Source organism: Cucumis melo, chromosome 5 (assembly GCF_025177605.1).
Source record: "Cucumis melo cultivar AY chromosome 5, USDA_Cmelo_AY_1.0, whole genome shotgun sequence".
Taxonomy (NCBI): Eukaryota; Viridiplantae; Streptophyta; class Magnoliopsida; order Cucurbitales; family Cucurbitaceae; genus Cucumis; species Cucumis melo.
In genome coordinates, this window is record NC_066861.1 from 12809348 (window position 1) to 12834385 (window position 25038).

Consider the following 25038-nt stretch of genomic DNA (forward strand, 5'->3'; position numbering starts at 1 on the left):
AATGTTATGATTATAACCTTGCCTTAATAAAAATAACTAGTATGAATGTTATGATTATTGTGGTGAAAAGTTTCTACTGGTGAAATTTAGGAAAAAATGCCGCCGCGTAGAGGTGCACGTCGAGGGGGTGGTAGGGAAGGCAGAGGAGCTGGACCTATCCAGTCGGAGGAGCAACCTGCTGTGCAGGCAGCCGACCCTACCGCACCTGTCACCCAGGCGAATCTCGCCGCGATGGAGCAGCGATACCAAGACATGCTATAGGCTGCTTTAGCACCTTTTCATGTTGCCCAGCAGACCCAAACCGCCCCTCCTCTAGCCCTAGTGGAAGCTTAGCCCACAACTGTCAGCGGAGGCCAAACATCTGAGAGACTTTAGGAAGTACAGTCCTAAAACATTTGACGGATCCATGGACAACCCCACCAAGGCCAAGATGTGGTTGACCTCTTTAGAGAAGATCTTTAAGTACATGATATGCCCTAATGACCAGAAGGTTCAGTGCGCAGTTTTCTTCCTGGAGGATAGAGGCACTTCATGGTGGGAGACTGTTAAGAAGATGCTGGGTGGAGATGTCAACAAGATAACCTGGGAGCAGTTCAAGGAAAGCTTCTATTCTAAGTTGTTTTCTGCCAACGTGAAGTACGCGAAGCAGCAAGAGTTCCTGAACTTGGAGCAAGGCGACATAACGGTGGAGTATTATGACGCTGAGTTTAACATGCTATCTCGCTTTACCCTTGATGTTGTGAAGGATGAGGAGGCCAGAACCGAGAAGTTCGTCAGAGGTCTCAGACTAGACCTCTAGGCTATCGTTCGAGCCCTTAGGCCAACTACTCATGTTGGTGCTTTACGCCTGGCACTAGACTTGAGTCAGCATAGGAGAGTTTATCTGTCCAAGACTGCCGGCAGAGGGTCAGCCCTTGGTCAGAAGAGGAAGGTTGAGTTGCAGCCTGACTTGACACTGCAGCAAAATCTGAGTTCAGAAGGTGTCTTCCAGCGGCATCGTCGAGAGCTTACAGTAGTCGGAAGAACCTTGAGAGAGCTACCTGTTTTTCATAGTTGTGGAAGCGTTCATGGAGGTCGTTGCTTGGTCAAGAGTGGAGTTTGCTTCAGGTACAGGCAACCAGGGCATACGCTTGTCCTCGGAAACTCATTGAGACTACCCCGCACCAGCCTCCCGCTTCCCAGTAGGAAAGAGTTTTTGCCACTACTCGTCAGGAGGCCGAGCGAGCTGGTACAGTGGTGACAGCTACGCTCCCGATCTTAAGGAACTATGCTGTTGTGCTGTTCATTCGTTCATATCCTCTATGTTTGTTCAGCATGTTTGTTTAGAGGTAGAACCGTTGAGTGGTGTTTTGTCTGTTTCTACTCCATCTGGGAAGGTTTTGTTGTCTAAAGAAAAGATAAAGGCATGTAAGATAGAAATAGCAAACCAGATGTTAGATGTGACCCTACTAGTGTTAGACATGCAGGATTTTGACGTAATCCTAGGCATGGATTGGCTGTCTGCTAACCATGCAAGTATAGATTGTTTCCGTAAAGAAGTCATTTTAACCCTCCCTCTAGGGTTAGTTTCAAATTTAAGGGGGCAGGAATCGTATGTATACCCAAGGTCATCTCAGCTATGAAGGCTAGTGACTACTCAGTCAGGGTACCTAGAACATCTTGGCAAGCGTATTAGATACCAGAGAACCAGAAGCTTCCTTGACCTCCAGACCAGTGGTAAAGGAGTACCCTGATGTATTCCCTGACGAGCTTCCAGGACTTCCACCTCTTAGGGAGATAAACTTCGCCATCGAGTTAGAGCCAGGCACTGCGCCTATCTGGAGGGCCACTTACAGAATGACTCCAGTTGAGCTAAAGGAGCTGAAGGAGCAGTTGTAGAAGTTGCTGGACAAGGGTTTCATTCGACCTAGTGTGTCACCTTGGGGGGCACCAGTGTTGTTCGTGAAGAAGAAGGATGGATCAATGTGCCTTTGCATTGACTACAGAGAGCTGAACAAGGTGACAGTCAAGAACTGCTAACCCTTGCCCAGGATTGATGATTTGTTCGATCAGTTGCAAGGAGCCAGCGTCTTTTCTAAGATCGACCTACGATTAGGCTACCACCAGCTGAGGATCAGGGATAGTGAGATTCCTAAGACCACTTTCCGTTTCAGATACGGGCATTACGAGTTCATTGTGATGTCCTTTAGTTTGACTAATGCTCTTGCGGTATTCATAGACTTGATGAACAGGGTGTTTAAGGATTTCTTAGACACGTTTGTTATAGTTTTCATTGTCTACATTTTGATTTACTCCAAGACTGAGGCTGAGCATGAGGACCATTTGCATCAGGTTTTGGAGACTCTTCGAGCTAATAAATTGTATGCCAAGTTCTCCAAGTTTGAGTTCTGGCTGAAGAAGGTAACTTTTCTCGGCCATGTGGTTTCCAGTGAGGGAGTTTCTGTGGACCCAGCGAAGATCGAAGCAGTTACCAGTTGGCCTCGACCGTCTACAGTTAACGAGGTTCATAGTTTCCTGGGTTTAGTAGGTTACTACAGGAGGTTCGTGGAAGACTTCTCTCGTATAGCCAGTCCCTTGACTCAGTTGACCAGGAAGGGGACTCCTTTTGTTTGGAGCCCAGCTTGTGAGAGTAGCTTTCAGGAGCTTAAGCAGAAACTTATGTCAGAAACTTAAGCACAAGCTCCTGAAAGCTACTCTCACAAGCTTAAGCAGAAACTTATGTCTGCGCCAGTCCTGATAATGCCAGATGGATCTGAAAGTTTCGTGATCTACAGTGATGCCTCAAAGAAAGGATTGGGTTGTTTTTTGATGCAGCAAGGTAAGGTAGTTGCTTATGCCTCCCGTCAGTTGAAGAGTCATGAGCAGAACTATCCCACCCATGACCTAGAGTTGGCAGCAATGGTTTTTGCACTGAAGATATGGAGATACTACCTGTACGGTGAGCCTAAAGTACTTCTTCACCCAGAATGGGTTAAACATGAGATAGAGAAGATGGCTTGAGTTAGTGAAAGATTATGACTGCGAGATTCTGTATCACCTAGGAAAGGCAAATGTAGTAGCTGATGCGTTGAGTAAAAAGATTGCACATTCAGCAGCTTTTATCACCAAGCAAGCTCCTTTGCTCAGAGATTTTGAGAGAGCTGAGACTGCAGTCTCTGTAGGGGAAGTTACCTCACAGTTGGCTCAGTTGTCAGTGCAGTCGACCTTGAAACAGAAGATTATTGTTGCTCAGCTAAATGATCCTTATTTGGTCAAGAAGCGTCTATTAATAGAGGCAGGGCAAGGTGAGGATTTCTCTGTATCCTCTTATGACAGACTTAGATTTGATGGACGTTTTTGCGTGCTAGAAGACAGTGTAGTCAAGACAGAGCTTTTGAATGAGGCCCACAATTCTCCATTTACTATACACCCTAGAAGTACGAAGATGTACCAAGACTTGAGGTGTGTCAGTAGATGTTTGGTGTGCCAGCAGATGAAGGCACCTAAATAGAGGCAAACAGAGTTGTTGCAACCCTTGAGTGTGCCAAGATGGAAATGAGAGAGCGTGTCGATGGACTTCATTACAGGACTGTCTAGGAATCTAAAGGGCTATACAGTGATCTGGGTTGTTGTCGATAGGCTCACAAAGTCAGCCTATTTCATTCCAAAGAAGTCCACTTACACTGCCAGTAAGTGGGGATAGTTATATATGACTGAGATAGTGAGACTGCATGGAGTACCTGTATCCATCATTTCTGATAGAGATGCTCATTTCATATCGAAGTTCTGGAAAGGAGTTCAGCTTGCTTTGGGCACAAGGTTAGACTTCAGCACAACTTTACATCCTCAGACTGATGGTCAAATAGAGAGGTTAAACTAGATTTTGGAGGACATGCTGCGAGCTTGTGTGCTAGAGTTTTCAGGGAGTTGGGACTCCCATTTACATTTGATGGAGTTCGCCTATAATAACAGTTATCAGGCCACCATTGGTATGACTTCGTTTGAAGCTTTATATGGTAGGTCTTGTAGATCTCCTGTTTGTTGGAGAGAGGTAGGTGAACAGAGACTGCTAGGCCTTGAGTTAGTGCAGAACACTAATGCAGCGATACAGAAGATTAGAGCTCGTATGTTGATAGCACAAAGAAGACAGAAGAGTTATGCTAATGTACGGCGTAAGGATCTCGAGTTTGATGTGGAAGATATGGTTTTTCTGAAGGTAGCACCTATGAAGGGTGTTCTGAGGTTCGAGAAGAAGGGAAAGCTAAGTCTACGTTTTGTAGGGCCATTTGAGATACTGGATCAGATTGGCCCTATAGCTTATCGTTTGGCGTTGCCCCCATCATTTTCTGCAGTGCATGATGTATTCCACGTCTCCATGCTGAGGAAGTATGTCACAGACCTGACGCATGTAGTTGACTTCGAGCCATTGCAAATTAATGAGAACATGAGCTATGAGGAGCAACCTGTTGAGATTTTGGTAAGAGAGGTCAAGATGCTCCTTAAGCGAGGAATTGCTCTAGTCAAAGTTCTTTGACGAAACCACAAAGTTGAAGAGGCCACATGGGAGAGCGAAGAGGACATGAGAGCCCAGTACCCCGAGCTATTCGAGGGTTAGAACTTTCGAGGACGAAAGTTTTTCAAAGGAGGGAAGATTGTAATGCCCCAAAATTTAGGAATTTAATTTTATTATCTTAAGTATAATTTTGAGATTTTGAGTGTTATTTAAATATTGAAAATTTTATCTTATGGAGATTTGATTCTATTGGATAATTGAAAATATCAAATTTTTGTTAAGTTAGAATTTATGTTTATTTTGGTTATATATGTTTGGGGGTATTTTTGGACTTAAGGACTTAATAATTGTATTGTGAGAATAATGTAATGATTTAAGAAAATATAGTTTGATAAGATAAAGATGATTGGTTGGTTGAGAAGAGAGATTATGTGATTTATTTGGAAAAAGATAAAAATAAGATAAAAGGGAGATTTCGTGGGATTTAAATGAGGAAAGAGAAAAGATTTGTTTTATTTGGAAAAAGGAAAATGAATAATAATAATGTTACTATTATTATAAATTAAAACCTCGTGGGACGTGCCTCATTAATTCCATCTTCTTCATCACACCCACAAAACCCTAATCTGTCGTCGCCGCTGCCGCTCCGTCGCCGCCGCCTTGTTCGTCCGATCACCGTCGGGAGTGGATCGCAAGCCGTCCGTCGAAGCCCGTGAAGCCAAGTCGCGCTCTTTCCTCCATAACCCGAGCTGACCCTCGTCGTGGCAGTCCTCCGCCGGATCATTCCGCTCTCGTTGCCACTTTTCTCTGTCTGATGTCCTTCGTCTGGAAGTTGTCATCGGTCGTCTGCCTTCTGTCACAGTCCATCGCTCGTACCCAAACCCAGAAACCTGAGCCACGCCCGCCTCTAGCCGTTTTGCACCTCTAGCCATCCGCACGCCTCCATAGCCGCGTGAAGTCGAGCCACCAGCTGCCAGCCGCACGCGCATCCCTGCAAGCGGCACACGAGGAACCGAGCTGCCCCCAGTCGAGGATGCGTGCGAGTCGTGCGCGTTCCCTCGAGCCGTGTGCGTCTGCCGAACCGATTTCTCTACTCCCAACCGAGCCGCCAACCATTTTTTAGCCGTCAAGCCTATTTTTGGTTCTTTTCCCTCTTATTGTTGGTAAGTTTTAGTAAGTTGAATGGGTTTTTGGCATACTCAACAAAGATTTAATGTTTGGACCTAAATAATTTAATTTGGATTAAATTAAGTTATTTCTCTTAAAGGACAGTTTGGACCAAGTGATTTTAGAGCGTGGGATTTCTCCAGTTAAGGGCTCAATTGTTGCAACCTCGACCTCGGGTAAGTTATTTCGACTGAATTTTTTGGTCCTTGGTCGTTTGGTGGTTAGGTTATTCAAATTTGGTGTTTTTCTAATTGTTAGGACTTTGCTGCTTGGAAAGCGTGATTTTACTATTAGAATTCGATTGAGCAAATCTCCAGGTAAGAGATTCTACTACTAGACCTACGAGTGGAATTAAGAGATCGCATATATTTTTAGTTATGCATATTGATGATTAGATTTCATAACGACATGACAATTAATAATGATATGATATGACATGATGATATGATGTGACATGATGACGTGATGATGATATGTTACGTGCATGCTATGGTTAAGGTGTATGTTAGCTTATCCTATTAGAGGCGTACCTGCATGGGTGTCCTTCGGGATCACCACCTTTTTAAGACTACGTAGTCCGACGGAACCGCCAGTCTGGCATTGACATAGACATGATTCGAGTGATTCGACGGGATCGCTCGCAGCCCGATTGTCTTAGTATTTCCTCCGGATACACTACAGACCAGTTTGTCCTAGGTGTTCCTTTGGGATCACCAAAGACCAGTTATGTTCCTTCGGGATCACATGTTGCACGTCTTTGGGAACGGGTCCATTCTTTGGTACCATTTTCAATTCTTTAATAGGAAGCTAACAGGCACCTAGCGGAACTAGTAGTGGGTCCCTTACTGAGTATTTTGTACTCATTCTTTCCATTTCTATGTTTTCAGACAGATGCAGAGGTAAGAGCAAAGGCAAGCTGGCGAATGACGAGAAGTGACCGTGGCGAACCATAGGGATACGTTTGCTTCTGCTTTATGTCATATTTCGAATTTTAGCGTTGCATTTTATTTTATTCTTTTTTTGTTATTTTAATTCTTTAAAATTAGATAGCGCTCGAGTTAGGATTTTATTTTTTAGTTAGGATTTTACTTTTTATACTTATTTCTAATTAGATTTGCTTATGCTTTTAAATGAAAAGATTTGAGGTTTTGTTCTATTTTTCTATCTTAATTTTACAAATTTTTTTTTTCAATTAGTAATGACTTTGACATAGTATAAGGAGTCGGGTTGTTACATAACCTAAATCCAATAAATTAACATCCTAAGTTGTTTGATGAGTCTTGAACAATATGTAAAAACATACAATGATTAATATTAAAGATAAAGCTTAAAGGGTCTAAGGTATAACGGTACCTTATGCTGATAACACTATGGGTGTGTTTGGAGTTCAAATATTAATTTAATATGAATTAGATTCATATAAAATTATAAGTTAACTTTTAGAAAAATTCAATGTGTATATTATACATCTTAAGGGTGTGTTTGGATTATATTTTCAAGTGATTAAATTAAAAAATAATTTTTTTTGGAAAAAAGATCATGTATTTGGCAACTACCTAAAATAAATTTAGAAAAAATGAATTTATAAAATAATATGGTTAAGGATAAACACCTAAAACCAACTTATAGGAAAATAAATCTTGTGTTTAATGTTTAATCTCCCTAATTTATATGAAACAATCTGACCAACATCTTTAAGTATCCTCACCAACTGTCGTCGGTCAACTTTCTTTTACCGTTTTTTTTGTGGCAGTTAGCTATCAACTTTCCTCACCAACCTTCGTTGGCCAACTTTCTTTCACCGCTTTTTCATGGTTGGTTGGCTACAAATTTTTGTTGGTCATTTTTTTATGATCGTTGTTGGCTTATTTTTGTCAATTTTTTTTATGGTAACTGTTACTGGTCAACTTTTATCGATCGTTTTTCAATGTTTATTATCAGTCAACTGCCAACCTTTTTTTTTTTTTTTGTGATTGTCATCGTTTGACTTCCAATGGCCACTGTTGCCAACCTCTGATTATCATTTTACAATAGCTATCACCAACCACCTCAAACCAACATCGTCGATGATCGAAGTCGAACTTTTATTATAATCTCCACGAACGAATTATATATATATATATATATATATATATATATATATATATATATATATATATATATATATACATCTACTCTATTACAAAACAAACAAGTTTTTACCTAAGAACACTTTTGAAAATAATTGTCAAACACACATGTGTGTTCCTTTCAAGGCATTTTTAGAAAAAATATTTAAATGATAATGCATTTTTTTTAGAAAATGTTTTCTTCTTAAGTAATTCCAAACAAACCCTAAAATTGTAAGTTATAAGAGAAATTTATATTTGAATATGTTTTAAATTTGGATTAAATTAAATATAAGATATTTAATTTAGCAATTAATTAATTGAAGAATTAATTTTTTATTTTATTTTATTAAATTTGATTTGATCGAATTAATTAAATTAAAACTATAGGTTATGTGAGAGATATTCATTTAAATATGATTTAAATGAAATATTAATTAAATATGACTTAATTAATCATTAATTTAATTAATTCTTAAAAATTTTAATTAATTAATTTAAATTAAATTAAATTAAACAAATAACTCCCTTACGTGGGAGTTGTTCAAGGAACGTGGGATGTCTTCCCACCTATCCCGTTTCTCTCAATAACTTCCCCTTCTTAAGGATGAAAAAAGGGGAAGTAAATAACACTACAAAGAGAGAGGAATGTTCTGGAAAAAATCCTCTACATATTCTCTCAATTCTCTCGACAATATTCTCATTCCAATTTTTGTTTCCATAAACTAAAATCTCTTTCTCAGATAATAGAGAGGTTTCCAAGTGGTGGTGCTCTAATACTGGTGTTTTAGTAGATATAGAGACTTCAACGAGAGTAAGTTCCTTGCTCTCTGTCTTTTTTATTTTTAGTTTTATTTTTATTTATTTTTTTTAAAGCATTCTTAGCCATAGTAAATTAGTTTTTGTAATTCTTTTTCCAATGTATTGTTATTTTTAAGTTATAAAAAAAATGAGTTTTAGCAAGATACATAAGTGCACCAATTGCACTAAGATACGATACTTCTAAACCAAGAAGTTCTTCATTTTCCTCTTGAGGTAGAAATGTATCTTTTTCACATCTAGTGAACGAACTTGCATTGGAATGTTTAATAATGGATGTGCTTTATTCATATAAAAAAAATTTCAAATTCTTTTCTTTATAAGTTGATTGATGAATAAATATTTCATCTTCTAAATGCTCAATTTGCAAATCAAGGCAACATTTTGTTTTTTCGAGATTTTTCATCTCAAATTCTTTCTTAAGATGCTCTATTGCCTTTGAAAAAATTCTTCAAGAGTTCCAATTATATTTAAATCATCAATATATACAGTTATAACAATAAACTTTGACCGTAATTTCTTTGTAAAAACGCATGGACATATTGGATTATTATGATATCCTTCTTTCAAAAAATATTTACTGTAAAATGGCAATTGTACCACATTCGTCTTGCTTGTTTCAATTCATACAATGATCTCTGTAACATAATTGAATATAGTTCCCAAGAACTTGATTTATATATTTCAGGTATCTTAAATCCTTCTAGGACTTTCATATAACTATCATTATCAATAAATTCATAAGATGCATGTCTAGATTTTCATACACAGCCAAGCTAATTAAAATCTTATTGTGATTGATCCACCACTGGAGAATATGTCTCCTCAAAATCAATAACAGATCTTTGTAAAAAACTTTGTGCAACTAATATTGTTTTATATCTTGTGATCTCATTATTTTTATTTTTTTTTCTTACAAACACTCATTTATATTCCATAGGTTTGACACCCTCTGGTGCTTGGACTACTAGTCCAAAAACTTGATGTTTTGAAAGTGAATTTAATTCTATCTCAATTGTTTCTTTCCATAAAAATCAATCTTTTCTCTGTCGACATTCTTCAACATATTTTGGTTCAGGATCCTCATTTTTCGATATAATATCAAAAGCAACATAATGTGCAAAAATGTTGTCAACAATTACATTAGTTCAGTTCCATCTTTCTCCCGTCATGACATAGTTTATTGGAATTTTATTATTATCCTTGTTGGAATTTATGTTCTAAAACTCGTATTTTGTAGTTTAAAATTATATTCTATTCAATAAAGTGGTTATTGAGGACTTATTAATGAAAGTAAAATATATAATATAGAATTCAATAAACTAAGGTTTCGAGGCTATTTAGTGTAGACTTGAACTTTATGTAAAGATATAAATGTGGATCAAGTTCGAGTATATAGCGTAAATGGTTTATAGTGTATGAATAAGGTTAAGCATATTATTATGGGAACACTATGGATGCGGCCTGCTTTGTAGTTAGTACAAATGATATGATCCTGAATCGTTCATGTAGAGACATGGAAATAGGGGCATCCTATGTAAAGAGTTTACATAAGATTTGAACCATGAAATAGTCACTTTTAAGTTATAACATCGTTGACTATATAAAACTAACTATGTTATGCTTTTGAGTTCAAATGTATCCCTATTATGGTATTTTTCCTTTTTGTCTATTGTATCTGGCTCAACGCCATTCTTCCTATTCATGTTAATCACTCAGCCTCTCTAATAAAGTCTCCTTATAATATAATATAATAAAATAAAAGTTTCATTCAATGAGCGATCAAAATCTAAATATAACACCCCGAGTTTAAGAGGGGGACATGAATGAACCGGTATCACATATGAATGAGAGGGATCGTAAGGACATGAAAGTAAGGTTAGGAAAGACATAAAAGAATTAAAAGTTACTAACTATACCAACAAGGTGCACTTTCCTTTTCTGTGGCTCAATTATAGGAACTTCAATGTTGGGCGACCTTGTAGGAATTTTCAAAAAGCCCACATGCTCACAAAGACGATCAAATGCAAATCTAAACGATTTTTTTTTTCAAGATTCTTTGATACACGATTATTTAAATTTGGAGCCAAATCTAAACGATTGTGTACCAATATCCCAACGATTTTTTATATTTGATACACGATCTTGTACCAAATAACTCCTTAATAAATAATATAAAATTTATGATTGATCGAAAACATATAAAAGAAATTGCAAAAAAGAACAAGAAAAAAAAAAACAAAAAGGACAAACCTAAACTATTCTTTTTTTTCTTTATTACATGAACGGTATGAAAATTAAGATTATTATTACTAGAGGGTAAATAATATGACATCTTTTATTGGCTCCGATTTATTTATTTATTTATTTATTAGTTTTTTTTTTTTTTTTTTTTTTTTTTTGCAATCTTGAAAAAGTACAATTAATTTCATATTCAATAACTCAGGAGAGCATTAGAGCACAGAATAAAATCAGCAAATCCATAATTATTTACTACTACCAATACGAAGCATCAAGTCATTCAGCTGATGGCTTTGCTTTAATTATTGCATTAAAAATAAGTAAAGATAGAAATTCAGAATGACGTGTAGGACTTAGTTTCCCCAACATAAAATAAAGAAACAAACAAGAAATTGCATAGTGGTCAGCTCACTACCCATTGTATTTCAAATTAAATATATACCCTAAAACCAAACCCAACCAAACACACTTTCAATACGATTACAAAAAAATTAAAAAAAAAAAAAGAAAAAAAAAAGAAAAAAAAAGAAAGAAAGAAAGAAAGAAAGAAAACCAAAACCAAAAACCTCTGTTTTTCTTCAAAGAAAGCAAAAAGGGAAATGGATGGTTTGATTCCGATGTTTTATAGAGCGATGAAGAAAAATAGAAGGAGAAGGCAATATACAGTGCTTTCCACAAAAGCAGAATCAGAATCAGAAGGGGAAGCAGCTTCTTTATCTTTCAACATTGCTGATTTCTATGTGGATCCGCCTTCTATCAAATCTGAGGGCAGGGGTTACCGGAGATACAACTCATACGGCGGATCTACCCCTCAGGAGTGGCGGAGGAGTGGCGTAGCCGCCGGGAAGTCAAGGAGTCATGGGCAACCACCGGAACAACAGCTTGTTAGGTTCAGAAGCCAGAGGATTCTGTCCTGCTTGACTGGCCATTAAAATTTGTGAGCCCTTATTCTTCCAACTTTAAAATTAATCAATATGTACAGCATAATTATATCTTTCATCTTCAAAACTACTTGATGATGTTGATTCTCTTCAAGGCTTTTGTTTTAATCCAAATTTTGTGCATTTCTTTTTTCTTTTTTCTTTTTTCTTTTTCTTTTTTTTTTTTCTTGGTGGTTGTTGTGTATTGCAAAGTTGGTCAAAATGGAGATTGGTGGACAAGATTATCTTATTTGACTTTTTGTAAATCATGAGTTGTAATAAGAAATCAAATAAATCAACAAACCCATAACACCTACTTTTGTTTTATTCATCTTGCCTAAGTTCCTCTTCTTTTTTTTTTAAATATTTCCTTTGCCTCCTAAACCCATCTTTATTACTAATATGGATTTATAACTTTTTTTCTAACTAATCTTTTGAACATGATAATGCTTTCAAGTATAATTCTCAAACTACCGAGAACTTATTAGTAGCCTTCATTTTTAAAATCCTAATTACTTTTTATTTTCATGTCACTGCTAGAAATTTTGAATTTAATGGCATTTAATAATGTGGCGTTTACAAAAATAGCAAAAGAAAAAAATTACGGCAATAGAACCATGTCATTATATTTTTTGAAGCAAGAGTAACAAATTTTAAAGCGGATAAAACTTTGAGCCTTCTAATAGTCGTCTAACATATTTAATTTCTTAACATATTTATCATATTTGTCATATTTGCAATATACAAAAAAAAAAAGTGTTATAAATTGGTTTTTTCTAAAAAATTTTGTCATCTGATGTAATTTTCCTTTAATAAATATCACTAATGGCTTGCTTGGCATATATTTTGTGTTCATAAAGTCCCCGTGAAGATATATTCATTTATGACACATAGGAAAAAAAGTGTTATTTAAATTGCTTACATACAATTTATTTAATGTCACTTACGAAGTTACTGCAACATATATTTAGCAATTGTCACTGTTAATTAGATTTCAACACAATGTAATTGTCATTGTTTAGGTTCAAATTAAATTGATTTTTTGTATTATGTTGTCCTAGTTGGCGACGTTCTTGTAGTGTCATTTCATTTCAAATCATAACATGATCTAACAGTCATGTAATTACTAAATTCTGCGCAATTATTCTTGACAACAAAATCCAAATTTTGATTATTAATGTGTACGGTTATCTTGTCATTTTTCGTATAAAATAAAGAATGAAGTAGTCATATAATTATGAATTTTTTACAAATATAAATTTGAACTCATATATATGAACAAAATTGATAATGTTCTAACAAAGAAAGTATCGAACGTCCCCTAAGGGGCAAATACGCAAACTACTAACTAAAACTTGGTAAATATTTTACAAAGAAACTAAGTACAACAAGATATTGTCTCAAATAACTACATTGCAACAAATTTTGTCACTAACCAAATGTCAATCTATTTGCTTGGTAGCTTCCCAACTTCAGTAGACTCGTTCAAGACCTAGTAAAAGCACAAATTTTAGAGTTTTAGAGTTTTCGATTTAGAGTTTAACTCAAAGTTTTAAGATCAATTAAAACTATCAAGAATGGAGAGTAATACAATACACCAACTAAAGAAAACATGTAATCCATGTAAAAAGTGAAAGAAATGTGAAACAAATTACACTGAATTACTTGATTTTTTCATTGATAGATGTTGCTTATTTATATAATTACAATGAGGTAAATATGGTAGAAAATAATGACAATTGATTACAAATTAATTTACAATTATGGGCTTAAATTATGGAATTATTGATTACAATTTAATTTACAATTATGGGCTTAAATTATGGGGGGAGATTTGGGAAGATTGATTTATTTCTTAATATCCCCCCTCAAACGGATGACTCAGGTTGAGTGAGTAGTTTGTTGCGAAGATGAAGAAAGGTTGGAACCAATAGTGGCTTTGTGAGCATATCAGCAAGTTGCTTCCCGAACAAAGTGATAATCAATCTCAATGTGTTTTGTTCTTGCATGGAAAACAAGATTATGAGCAAGAGAGACAACGGAAGCATTATCACACCATAGTGTTGGTGAAGTTTTTACAGGAACATGGAGATCACAAAGAAGTTGTCGTATCCAGTAAAGATCAACAGTAGTAGTGGCGAGAGAACGATATTCTGCTTCTGTGGAAGAACTAGAGGCTGTAGGTTACTTTTTAGAAGACCAGGAGGTTGGTTAGAGCCAAGGAAGGCAATGTATCCGGAGGTAGAGCGTCTGTCAAAACTATCACTTACCTAATCAGGGTCACAAAAGGTTTGAAGAGAAAACGAACCTTTGCGAAAATTTATTCCAAGAGTTGGAGTACCACATAAATATCGGAGGATGCGTTTGATTGCCAAGAAGTGAATGACAGTCGGTTTGTGCATGAATTGGCTGACACGATTTACGAAGAAGGCAATATCAGGACGAGTAAATGTAAGATATTGCAAGGAACAAACTAGTTTGCGGTATAAAGATGGATCATTAAAAGGTGGTGTAGTGGTGTAGAGGTCAAGAGAAGGAGACATTGGTGTGGTACAAGATTTTGCAGAGATCATTCCTGATGTGTGAAGAAGATCATTGAGATATTTAGCTTGATTGAAAAATAGGCCATTGGGGAAGGAATGTATTTCGAGACCAAGAAAGTATTTTAAGGGACCAAGATCAGATATTTGGAATTCAAATGCTAATTGAGTTTTGAGGAGAGAGATATCGGAAGAGTCGGGGCCAGTGACAATGATGTCATCTACATATAAGAGTAAGTAAGTGAGAGAAGATCCAACTGATCGAATGAATAAAGAAGGATCAGCGTTGGATGCAACAAATCCTAGTGTAAATAAATAAGAGGTAAAACATTCAAATCAAGCACGAGGAGCCTGTTTGAGGCCATAAAGACTCTTGTGGAGAAGACACACGTGGTTTGGGTAGGTTTTGTCTTGGAAACCTGTAGGTTGAGATATGTCTACTGTTTCCTGAAGAATACCATGAAGAAAGGCATTTTTGACATCTAACTATGTCAAGGACCAACTGTATTGAGCAACTAGAGCAAGAATAATTCGAATAGTAGGTTTCTTGACAACAGGACTAAAAGTTTCATCAAAATCAAAACCATGCACCTGGTGATAGCCTTTTGAAACTAGGCGTGCTTTGTGACGAGCAACTGAGCCATCAAGATTATATTTGATACGAAAAACCCATTTATAGCCAACAATATTCATGGATGGATGTTGAGGTACTAAGGACCAAGTACCTTGTGCTTGAAGAGCATTAAATTCCTCACACATTGCGTTTCGCCATTCAGGATACTTGGAGGCTTCAGTGTAGGATGTGGGAGTTGGAATTGTTGTTGTGATATGGAAAGCCTTTGGTTTAAAAATTCCTGATTTTGCCCGAGTTTGCATGGCATGAGTGTTATGAGGAGTTGGTGCATTGGTGGTAAAAACATCTATTGCATTTCCTATATCAACAATAGATGAAACATGCAAAGACTGACGAGTGGGATTAGTATCCATAGAAGGTGAGCAAGTATTGTCAACAGTGGATGAGTTAGAAGTGGGAGATTGTGGGGATGTAGAGTTTGAAAATTGTGGAAGGTTTAGTAAGGTGAGTAGTAGGTTGGGATCAGAGATGGATTTAGTGTGAGATGGAGAAGAAGGAGAGGATTGGGCAAAGGGAAAAATTATTTCATGAAAGGTAACAAGTCGTGAAACAATGGTTTGTTTGGTTGATGGATTATAACAGAGGTAACCTTTAAAATTGTGAGGATAGCCTAAAAATATGTGTTGTGTGGTTTTGGGTTCAAGTTTGTGTTTGGTGTTGGGTTTTAGAAGGGAATAACATGCACATCCAAAAACTTTTAAATAACGTAAATCAGGAGTATTACCAAAAAGCTTTTCAAATGGTGACAACATGTGAAGAGAGGGTGAGGGCATTCGATTAATAAGAAAAACTGCAGTAGAAAAGGCATAAGGCGAAAATTCAAGTGGAACGGAGGAGTGAAAAATTAAAGACACTGCAGTTTCAACAATGTGACGATGTTTACGTTCTACAATGCCATTTTGTTCGAGAGTATAAGGACATGATTTTTGTTGAGAAATACCTTTGGATTCAAAAAAGGATTCCAAAGAATTGTTGCAGAATTCGCCACTACCATCGGATTGAAAAACTTTCATTTTATGAGATAGTAGAGTTTCAGTAAAAGAAACAATTTTTTGCACAATAGAAGGAACATCTAATTTATAAGCAATAGGAAAGAGCCAAGTAAATTTGCTAAAATTGTCAATGAAACTGACATTATAACGATTTCCATTAGAAGAAATTATTGGAGATGGTCCACATACATCACTATGAATAAGCGCAAGTGGTGTAAGAGAAGTAGATAAAGATATAGGAAAAGGTAATTTTTTTTATTTTTGCTTTTAGGCAAGTAGTGCAATTGTAAGTAGAAAGAGAATGAGACAAAGATAGACCAATGCAAGATAAAATTAAACTGAGAATCCTTAGAGCAGGATGACCCAAACTAAAATGTCATAATGATGAATGCTCCTGTTTTGCGTGAAAATTTAAAATTTTTGAATGCATGGTAGATGTGGTAGAGTAGAAATACTGAGAATAAGGTAGAGACCATTGATGCTTTCACCAGTATACAAAGTTCGGCCAGTGACTTTATCCTGAATGAGGAACCAATCAGCATCAAAAATGAAAATACAATTATTATCAAGAAAAAATTTATGAACAGATAAGAGATTTGCAGCAAGTTGTGGAGCATGGAGTATTTTGGAAAGATTAAAGGTATGAGAAGGAGTTGAGAGGTTACCACTGCCGATATTTTGAATATTTAAATATTAGTCATTTTCCACTGTGACAGTTTCCTCACAATTATAATTGTTGGATAGGTTGAGATTTCCCAACTCATTCGTCATCTGAACGTTACATCCACTGTCAAATGGCCAAAAATTATTAGTATGTTCAGAAGATTGAGAATCCATAGAATTTACCGCCATAGTTGCTAGTTGAGAAGGTGGATGTCGGTCTTGATATGAGAAATTCATGCGATTGTAGCAATCAAGAGCTCAATGTCCTTGTTTTTGGCATATTTGACAAAAAATGTGTCTGCTGCAAAATTATGTTCATGATTGAAAATAGGCCTATAAGTGGGAGTCGGCCCAATAACCCCACGGTGATGGGAGTGGCCTAAAGAAAAATTGTTGGCTGGAAAGAAATAGATCGGGCGGCGGTTTGGGCTGAAGATGTTATTGGACTGAGAGTGATATAATGGGCTTTTGGGCTGTGAGAAATTTGCTCCATGCGATTCAGAAGAATAAGTTGGATTTCCACAAAATTGAGATTTATTTGGGGAATAAAAACTAGGGGTTATTTTTTCTACCTCTTGCACGACTTCCATGAAAATTCTGCACGACGGCATTAAAGGCGGTGGGGGAAGCTTCAGTTGCGGAAGATTTTTCTGTGGTTGATTCTTCTAAGATGAGTAAGTTGTAAAGCTTTTCAAGGGAGATGGTGCCGCTTCGAGTTCTAATTGATGTATGGAAGGCATTAAAGGCGGCAGGAAGACTCTTTAAGGTATGAACCAATATTTCTTCTTCTTCAAGAGAAACAGATGTAGCGGCGGGTTTGTCAACAAGTGCTTTGATTCGAGAGGTATATTGTTCAATCGTTCCAGACATATTTTTTTTATGGTGTAAAAGGCAGATCTGAGGTCGAGGATATTGGCTCAGGTATTGGAAGAATATCTCTTTTCTAGAGAAAACCATAAGGATTTGGAAGAGGTTAATCCAACGACATGAGCGAGAGTAGAGGGTGATAAGGTGGCGTTGATGAGGGTGATGAGGGCTTGGTCACGGGAGAGCCATTGAAGATATTCTAGATTGGTTTCAGTAGCCGATGAAGGTAAGAATTTGGGAGGGCAGAGAAGGGAATTGTCAATGTGGCCAAAAAGGGAATGAGCTTTGAGAATGGAAGAAACTTGGTATTTCTATAGAACATAATTTGTGGAGTCCAAGTGAAGAGGTACGATGTTGCAAATATTGGATAGCAAGAAGAAGGTGGAAGTGGGAATGGTTTGATTTTGTGGTGATGGCTCTGTGGGAATGGAATTTATGGGAATTTCAGTGGTGATTGGATCATTTTGGAAGCTGGAAGTTGCCACTGAGAGGATGTATGTAAAAAAATTAGTTTGAGACTAGCTCTAATACCATAAAAGAAATGTGAAACAAATTGCACTGAATTACTTGATTTTTTCATTGATAGATGTTGCTTATTTATACAATTACAATGAGGTAAATATGGTAGAAAATAATGACAATTAATTACAAATTAATTTACAATTATGAGTTTAAATTATGGAATTATTGATTACAATTTAATTTACAATTATGGGCTTAAATTATGGAGGAAGATTTGGGAAGATTGATTTATTTCCTAATAAAAAGTTCCTTGAGAAGAATAACATCTCAAACTGTGCACAGTTGGAATTCAAAACAGCAATATATTACAGTCTAAGATTGGTTGCATTGAAAGTTACAAAAACAATTCTAAAAAGAAGTTTAATATAGAAATAGGTACTATATGCCTTATCTTATCCTTTCAAAGAAAACAAAATCAATTTCAAAAGCCTTTGTAACTTAAGCAACATGCCACGCCTATTATTGTTTGAAGGGGAAAGTAGTTTAAGTGCTTATAAAATGCTCCTATAAAAGGTAGCTCACTGGTTAGACTTTGTTTATGAAAACCGTAAACAAGGATTTATCAACCAAGGTTGTCAAAAGGAAGGAAAAAGAATTACAACGACTTAATTACATTCCAACATGATTTACCAAATACACAAATAACTAAACAATTTATGAATAAAATTAATCTATAACTACCATAACTGTAAAATAGCTAAAACTTCAAGGACCTAGTACAAGGATAAATATACATCTTAAAGTTCAATCTAACACTTCATTTCTTTTCGAGTCATTTTCTATATATCCAAACGTGAAATAAGTAAGAACCCAAGTCTCACGTTCAATCTTTAAACAAGAGTCAAATCTATGTTTTGGTGAAGATTTTCTATGTAAAAAAAATTATACTCAATGGTTTGACTAATAAGCTATTTAACTATTACAATATAATGACTATAGAGAACCTAGTTTGGGGTTCATTGCAAATTTTATCAAGTGACTTTTTTTGGTTAGATCTTGTCATATCTACATTCGTATGACATGTATTAGTCGCTTATTATTCATCGTATCATTTTGATTATTGACATTTGATTAGAAACTTGTATAATGATGTAAGTACTTTGCCACTACATCTCTCGTTAAGACAATGATCACATAGCGATTATACTAGCAAGTTGTGATTCCAGTTGGTAAAAACATGGGTGCTAACTTGAAGAAAAAGTTAGATGTAGATCAAGGTAAGTGGGAATAGCTTGTTTGGTTCTTCCATGAAATTGAAAAAGCTATACGCGTGAGAGCTTTCCTTCATTCAACACGGCTATTATTAGTGTTAAATGTTAAAATAATAGGTAAGGAATCCAAGAAAAATAAAAGTATTGCTATTCTCAACTTCCTCGAATTTTAAAAACTAAAAAAAAAAACACATTTTCAAAAGCTTGTTTATATTTGAGGAAGTTGTACGATTTCTACTTAAGAAATAGGTCCATTCTAAAAAATAGTAAAATATTAAAATTATTTATACAATAAAATTTATCAAACTCTCTAAGTTTTTTACTATATTTTATAATATTTTCATTTCCTTACTATTCATAACAATTTTTCTAAAAAAATATGTAAAACATTTAATAAGTTGAGAGAAAATAAATTTAATTTTCAAATAACTAAACGATACTTCTACAATTAAAGATGTTAGATTCGAAGGTTTATCCACAATTCTTAAGCTCTTATGTTTAAGATGCCATTGAACCTTATGCACGTGTTTAATAGTTTTATAACTAGATTTTGGATTCATAGTCTTTTGAACTTAAAAATGCCTAATGGATTATTCAACTCTTAATCTTGTGTCAAACCAAAACTCAAAATATTTAATTTTTTAAAATTAATCAATATACAATACACATCTTCTTAAGTTTTTTCAATTAGTAAGTTCATAAAACTAAAAGTTAAGCTTTTAAAAGAGAGAAAGAAAGTTAGATAGCAGTGGCGGATGTAGAAAATATATTGACAAAGGACTAAAAAAATTATGGAAAATTAACTACATAGATAAAACTTATGAAAAATAAATTACAAAAGTAAGACTTAGAAAAAAAGGAAAAATAAACTAGATAGAAGAGACAAAATAACCACTAAGCTACCTATAAGTATTAAAAATTAAATAGTTTTCTTTATATATATTATATAAAGATGATAGAGTTGAGAGACCCAGTCCCTAGATCTATATTAAATTTGTCGATATTAGATAGGTTGTTTTTAGAAAATAAGTGGTTAGTTAAATGTGGAGTCAAAGTAAGGTTAAAAGTAAGAATGATGAACCAACCATTGGGTCAAACTAAAGTTAAAAGTAGGAATGATGAGTCAACAATGGGGTGTTCGATTATTTCTAAGATCCACAACACACGGCACCAACCACTCACCAATTTAAAATAGGAATTTTCTAAATTAATAAGCTTAATTGGAAAATTGTTTTAATTTAAATAGGAAACTGGAAATTCAATAAAGTCTAATGTCGACTTTGTTAAGGAGATTTCTCCAACTTTTAAGTTGAAGATGAATCAGATGCTTGGCATCGTGTGTTGTTAGTCTCATCTTCAACCACAAATCCTTGTCCCTTTATCAAATCTTTCATTAAATTGCCAATTTGATTTTTTTTTCTTTTAATAATGTTACATTATTTTAATAACCTAACATTATTTTTTAAAGTAATGTAAAAAATAGAAGGAAGATAAAAGAATTGTAATTAGGTTAAGTGGTATATCCAATCCATGACTTCGATATAACAAGGCATCGGAGTCATGTACTGAGTACACGACTTAACCTAGTCGTGGACCACGTTCACAACTTCAGTACCTTATTTTTTAGAATACTTTTCTCCCTATTCTATTTTCGACATTGTCTTTTAAAATAACATTATTTTTATAAAACAAATCCTGCTGATTGTTTATGCAATATATTTTGCATGTGATTTAGCTGTAAATACCATAAACCTCTTCTCATCTAACAAACTGATAAAATTGGTCACAATATTGATTCCACGATCAAGTTCTAAGTCTTGGAATAATACTAGAGAAGGCTTTGGTGGTGGTTCACATCTTGATTGTGTTCATTTCATCGACTGTGGAGAGAGAATTTTGAATTACAAAGGTACGTGTTCATAAATTTTGGTTCCTCAATTTATATGAAAATCCTAAGATTTGGAAATTAGGAGTCCAATTACTGGACCTCTAATATCAAATTCTAAAATCCCAAGTCAATTAGACAACAATCCAAAGGGAAAGACTAGAATTGGATTACCTTTTGATCCATGATCGAGAGATAAAGACTCAAAAGTTTGAGCACTCCACAAGTAAGATGATTAGAAAATCAAGAATTGCGAAGGTTGGTGATAAATCTCAATTATCAACCCAAAGGAAAAAAACTCATTCTAAATTCAATATACCAAGAATTATTTACACCCTAATGATCAAGCCTAAATAGCCTTTTAATAAAAACTGATAATGCAACATGTTAAAATAACAAAATTAACCCTACTTAAATGTTATTAAAAAGAATTAAAACTATTAAAAGAAAAAAAAAACTAAAACGACGTCAAAATTATTAAATAAAATATAAATAGCAATTTGATGTCCGGACCATCCATATCACCAATTTTCAACATGCTTTAATATAATCCTAGAAAATTATGTAGATTATAGAGTTTTTACTTTGATCCGCTTTTGCTAGCATGTCTAGCATGTCTGTTTATTCTTTATAAGCCAAATTAAATGTGATCTTAAACATTATTGGGCCAAACTTCATTTGGAACCTTGAAAATGAGTCATTTGTACAATTTTCTCAATCTTTTATTTTCTGAAAACACAATTAAAAGGTAAGGGCTATGAGCCACAAATACATCATGGGTGGCAAAGAAAAAAAATTCCGTTACCAATCAAATACTGATATATGCCCAGATACTTTCTATATACATGATTTGTCATGCTTATTCCTTATGTATAATATTGAATTTGTATGTTCCTAGCAAGTATGCGAAGAGGACAAGCTGTTATAAAGAAAAAAAAGAAGTTAGGAAAGATAAACAACTCATCTAATCTTGCTCAACTCAAAATTAAATTATCTAAAAGTTCTGCAGTCCTAAACAAAAAAAAAAAAATGAAGAAAACCAAAATAAATAGTCAAAACCTTATAATCATCTCGTATTCATTTTCACACGTAACTCCCCACAAAGTCAGTGAAAAAACTCATATTTTTTTATTGATTAATTTACATGTATAGAATAAAATTCAAAAATATTTACAACCTCTCTAACAAAAATATAAAAGTCCATAAAGCCATCATTGTATTTTTATAAATTTCATATTTGCCCTTTTTGGTTTTGAATTTTGCGTTGAATGCAGGCGCATCTTCTTCATATTATTACTTCTCCTTCTTTATATTTCTACGTCTTCTTGTTCACGATTTTTTCATCTGCTCTTCCATAAATTTTTTCCTTCTTTGTCATTTCTGATCTTCGGCGTCATCTCCTTATTCTTTTTTCATTATTAGGTATTGTGTTCTTCTTCTTTCTTCTTCTTTTTTCACTACACAATCGTATATCAAAATCTAAATTAAACGATCAATCATCTATTCTTAATTAGACAGAGATAGACCATTATTATCATCTATCTTTGTCTATCTATCCCAGATAGACAAGTGACAGATTTAAACGATCATTTACTAGATCCAAACAATCTTAGTACAAGATTGTGTATGAAGATATTTAAATTTGGCACAAAACCATGTAGCAAAATCGTTTAGATTTGATACAACATCGTTTAGATTTGGTACAACGTCGTTTAGATTTGCTATAACATCGTTTAGATTTTCTACAAGATCTTTTACCAAGATCCTTTAAATATTGATACACAATCATTTTATTTAGATTTGGTACAAGATCGTTTACCAAAATTGTTTTAATTTGGTACAAGATCGTTTAGATTTGGTACAATAGCATTTAGATTTGGTACAGCTTTGGCACAAGATCATGTACCAAGATCGTTTTACCAAGATTTGAACGATCGTGTATCAATATCTAGATGATCATGTACCAAGTTTTTTGGGCGCATGTGTGATAAATTAATTGTGAAGTATTTTTGTTATTTCACGTTGTGGGATTTTGTATTTTTTCTATTTTCAAAAATTGTTTTATAAAATGTAAATATGTTTACATTTTATTCTATTTTTGAATAAAAACAGTTTCATTCGTGTTTATGCATCTCCGTTTGATCTTCTTTTTCTCTAATTGATCTGACTATGGTGTACCACCAACCTTTCTTATTGTATTTTATTGACTAGTATTTCAATATTTTTAATGTTGCTTTTTATATAGTATTTCAATGTTTGTATTGTACTTTCTACTCTCATTTTAACTTGACATTTTGTCTTTTAGTTGATTACCTTTTGCATCTTTACCTTATGCTCATATATATATATCCCTATAAAAATAAGTACTATATTCAACATATTCATATCCTAATTTTAAAAAGGGACTCACTACAAGAAATATGGTCTATGATGTCGGTTGAAAAAAAATGAACACAAGCCTTTAATGTCGGCTTTAAAAAAGCGGATATTTAATGTCGGTTTAAAACCGACATTAAAGATCCACTCTTTTTTAAAAGTGACATTAAGTGTATATTAAAGATAATAATTTTAATTTTTCAGTCTCTCTCCTCATTTGTTCTCTAATTTATTTATTTTTCTTAGAGTTTTATATGTATAGTAAGAGATGAAAAATGGAGGAGGCCCTCAAACCCCAAACCCCGATTCTCCCTTTTTCCTTTGTGTCAATCTTCTCATGTTCCTTACCTCACAGCTCGCTCATCGTCAATCTCCCTCACAACAGTTCTCTCATTGCAGTTCATCGATATTCAGTGGTAGTGAGTCCAAACACCAAAGGTAATCTTCACTCTTCCCTCTCTTTCGTTTCCCTCAACGTCTTTCTCTGTTTTTCTTTTCTTTTCTTTTGTATATTTTCGTACTTTTTTCGAAATATTTTTAGATTTCAAATACTTGTTTTTCTGTTTTGTTTTTTCATTTTTTTTCTTAGTTGATCTTATTTGCTATGTGGCTTGGCTTCATAGTATGAGAAAGTTGAGAAGATTGGAGAAGGAACTTATGGTGTAGTTTACAAGGCACGTGATTGCATCTCGAATGAGACTATTGTTTTGAAGAAGATCTATTTGGAGCAAGAAGATGAGGGAGTGTGATAACTTGTAGAAATACAAGTTATTATGTCCTTTTGTGTAAAATAATAAAGTCTTAACGCATAAGAATAGAAGAAAACAAAGAAAAAAGTAAGTGATTTGATTAGCTTCTATATCGCGTCTTGCAAAAGAACTTTATCCTTATTCTATCGCGTTTTTCATGTGCTATCGTAGGATAATAGGCAAAAAGATGTAGAGCTCGGCAATTGAGGAGACGCGTCCAACCAACGCAGCGACAAGCAATCAAGCTAGGCGATTTGATGCACTAGTAGACAAATTTAGTTGGCGCGAATGTTAGAGAAAGGATAAAAGGACGTCTATCGGTGTCGATGCAGCTTTTCAGGAGTATTAATGACGCATGGATGTCCTATCAACATCATTTCTCGTATATAAATAGAAGCATCTACTTCATAATCAAGTGAGTGCAATCTTTGGCTCGAGAGCAAGTTCATATCGTCCATTTTATTTTCTTCCCTTGAGTTTTAGGTGAGAGCTTAGCACAGAGAGAGAGAGAGAGAGAGAGAGAGAGAGAGAGAGAGAGAGAGTTTTTCCCTCCATTCCCCCTTAAGAACTTGCAAAAAAAAAAAAAAATCAGAGCCAAGGAGTATGAAAAATCATACTTTGAGGCTTGACACATTTCTTTGTATTCCATTTTCTATTTATATTATATTGCTTTGCAAAATGTACTCTACGGCCAAGAGGCCTAAAGTTATGTTTATAATAGTAATGTATTCTTCTTTCATTCTCCCCTTTCTTTTATACTTTCCATGTTCAATTTGTTAATTAGTTTATGAGTGATGAAATGTGTTTTTAATACTAGAGAATCTTATTGTTTGTGTTATAAGTTTTGTTTAG

The 25038-nt window shown here is 34.7% G+C and overlaps 1 protein-coding gene and 1 long non-coding RNA gene across 2 annotated transcripts; both read left to right on the forward strand.

Moving 5' to 3' along the window:
• The first annotated feature begins 5763 nt into the window (after positions 1 to 5763).
• LOC127149319 (uncharacterized) lies at positions 5764 to 6661 on the forward strand. The gene is made up of 3 exons (XR_007820779.1): positions 5764 to 5835; positions 5918 to 5976; positions 6547 to 6661. It is a non-coding gene; the product is annotated as an uncharacterized LOC127149319 (long non-coding RNA).
• A 4765-nt stretch (positions 6662 to 11426) lies between these two features.
• On the forward strand, positions 11427 to 11759 carry LOC103485749 (uncharacterized). The gene has a single exon (XM_008443443.2). The coding sequence runs from the start codon at positions 11427 to 11429 to the stop codon at positions 11757 to 11759; it is 333 nt and encodes a 110-aa protein (XP_008441665.1).
• The last annotated feature ends 13279 nt before the right edge of the window (positions 11760 to 25038 follow it).

What these genes read in the sequence shown, in the direction of transcription:
- LOC103485749 (XM_008443443.2), top strand. Translation starts at nt 11,427, where the DNA reads ATGGATGGTTTGATTCCGATGTTTTATAGAGCGATGAAGAAAAATAGA.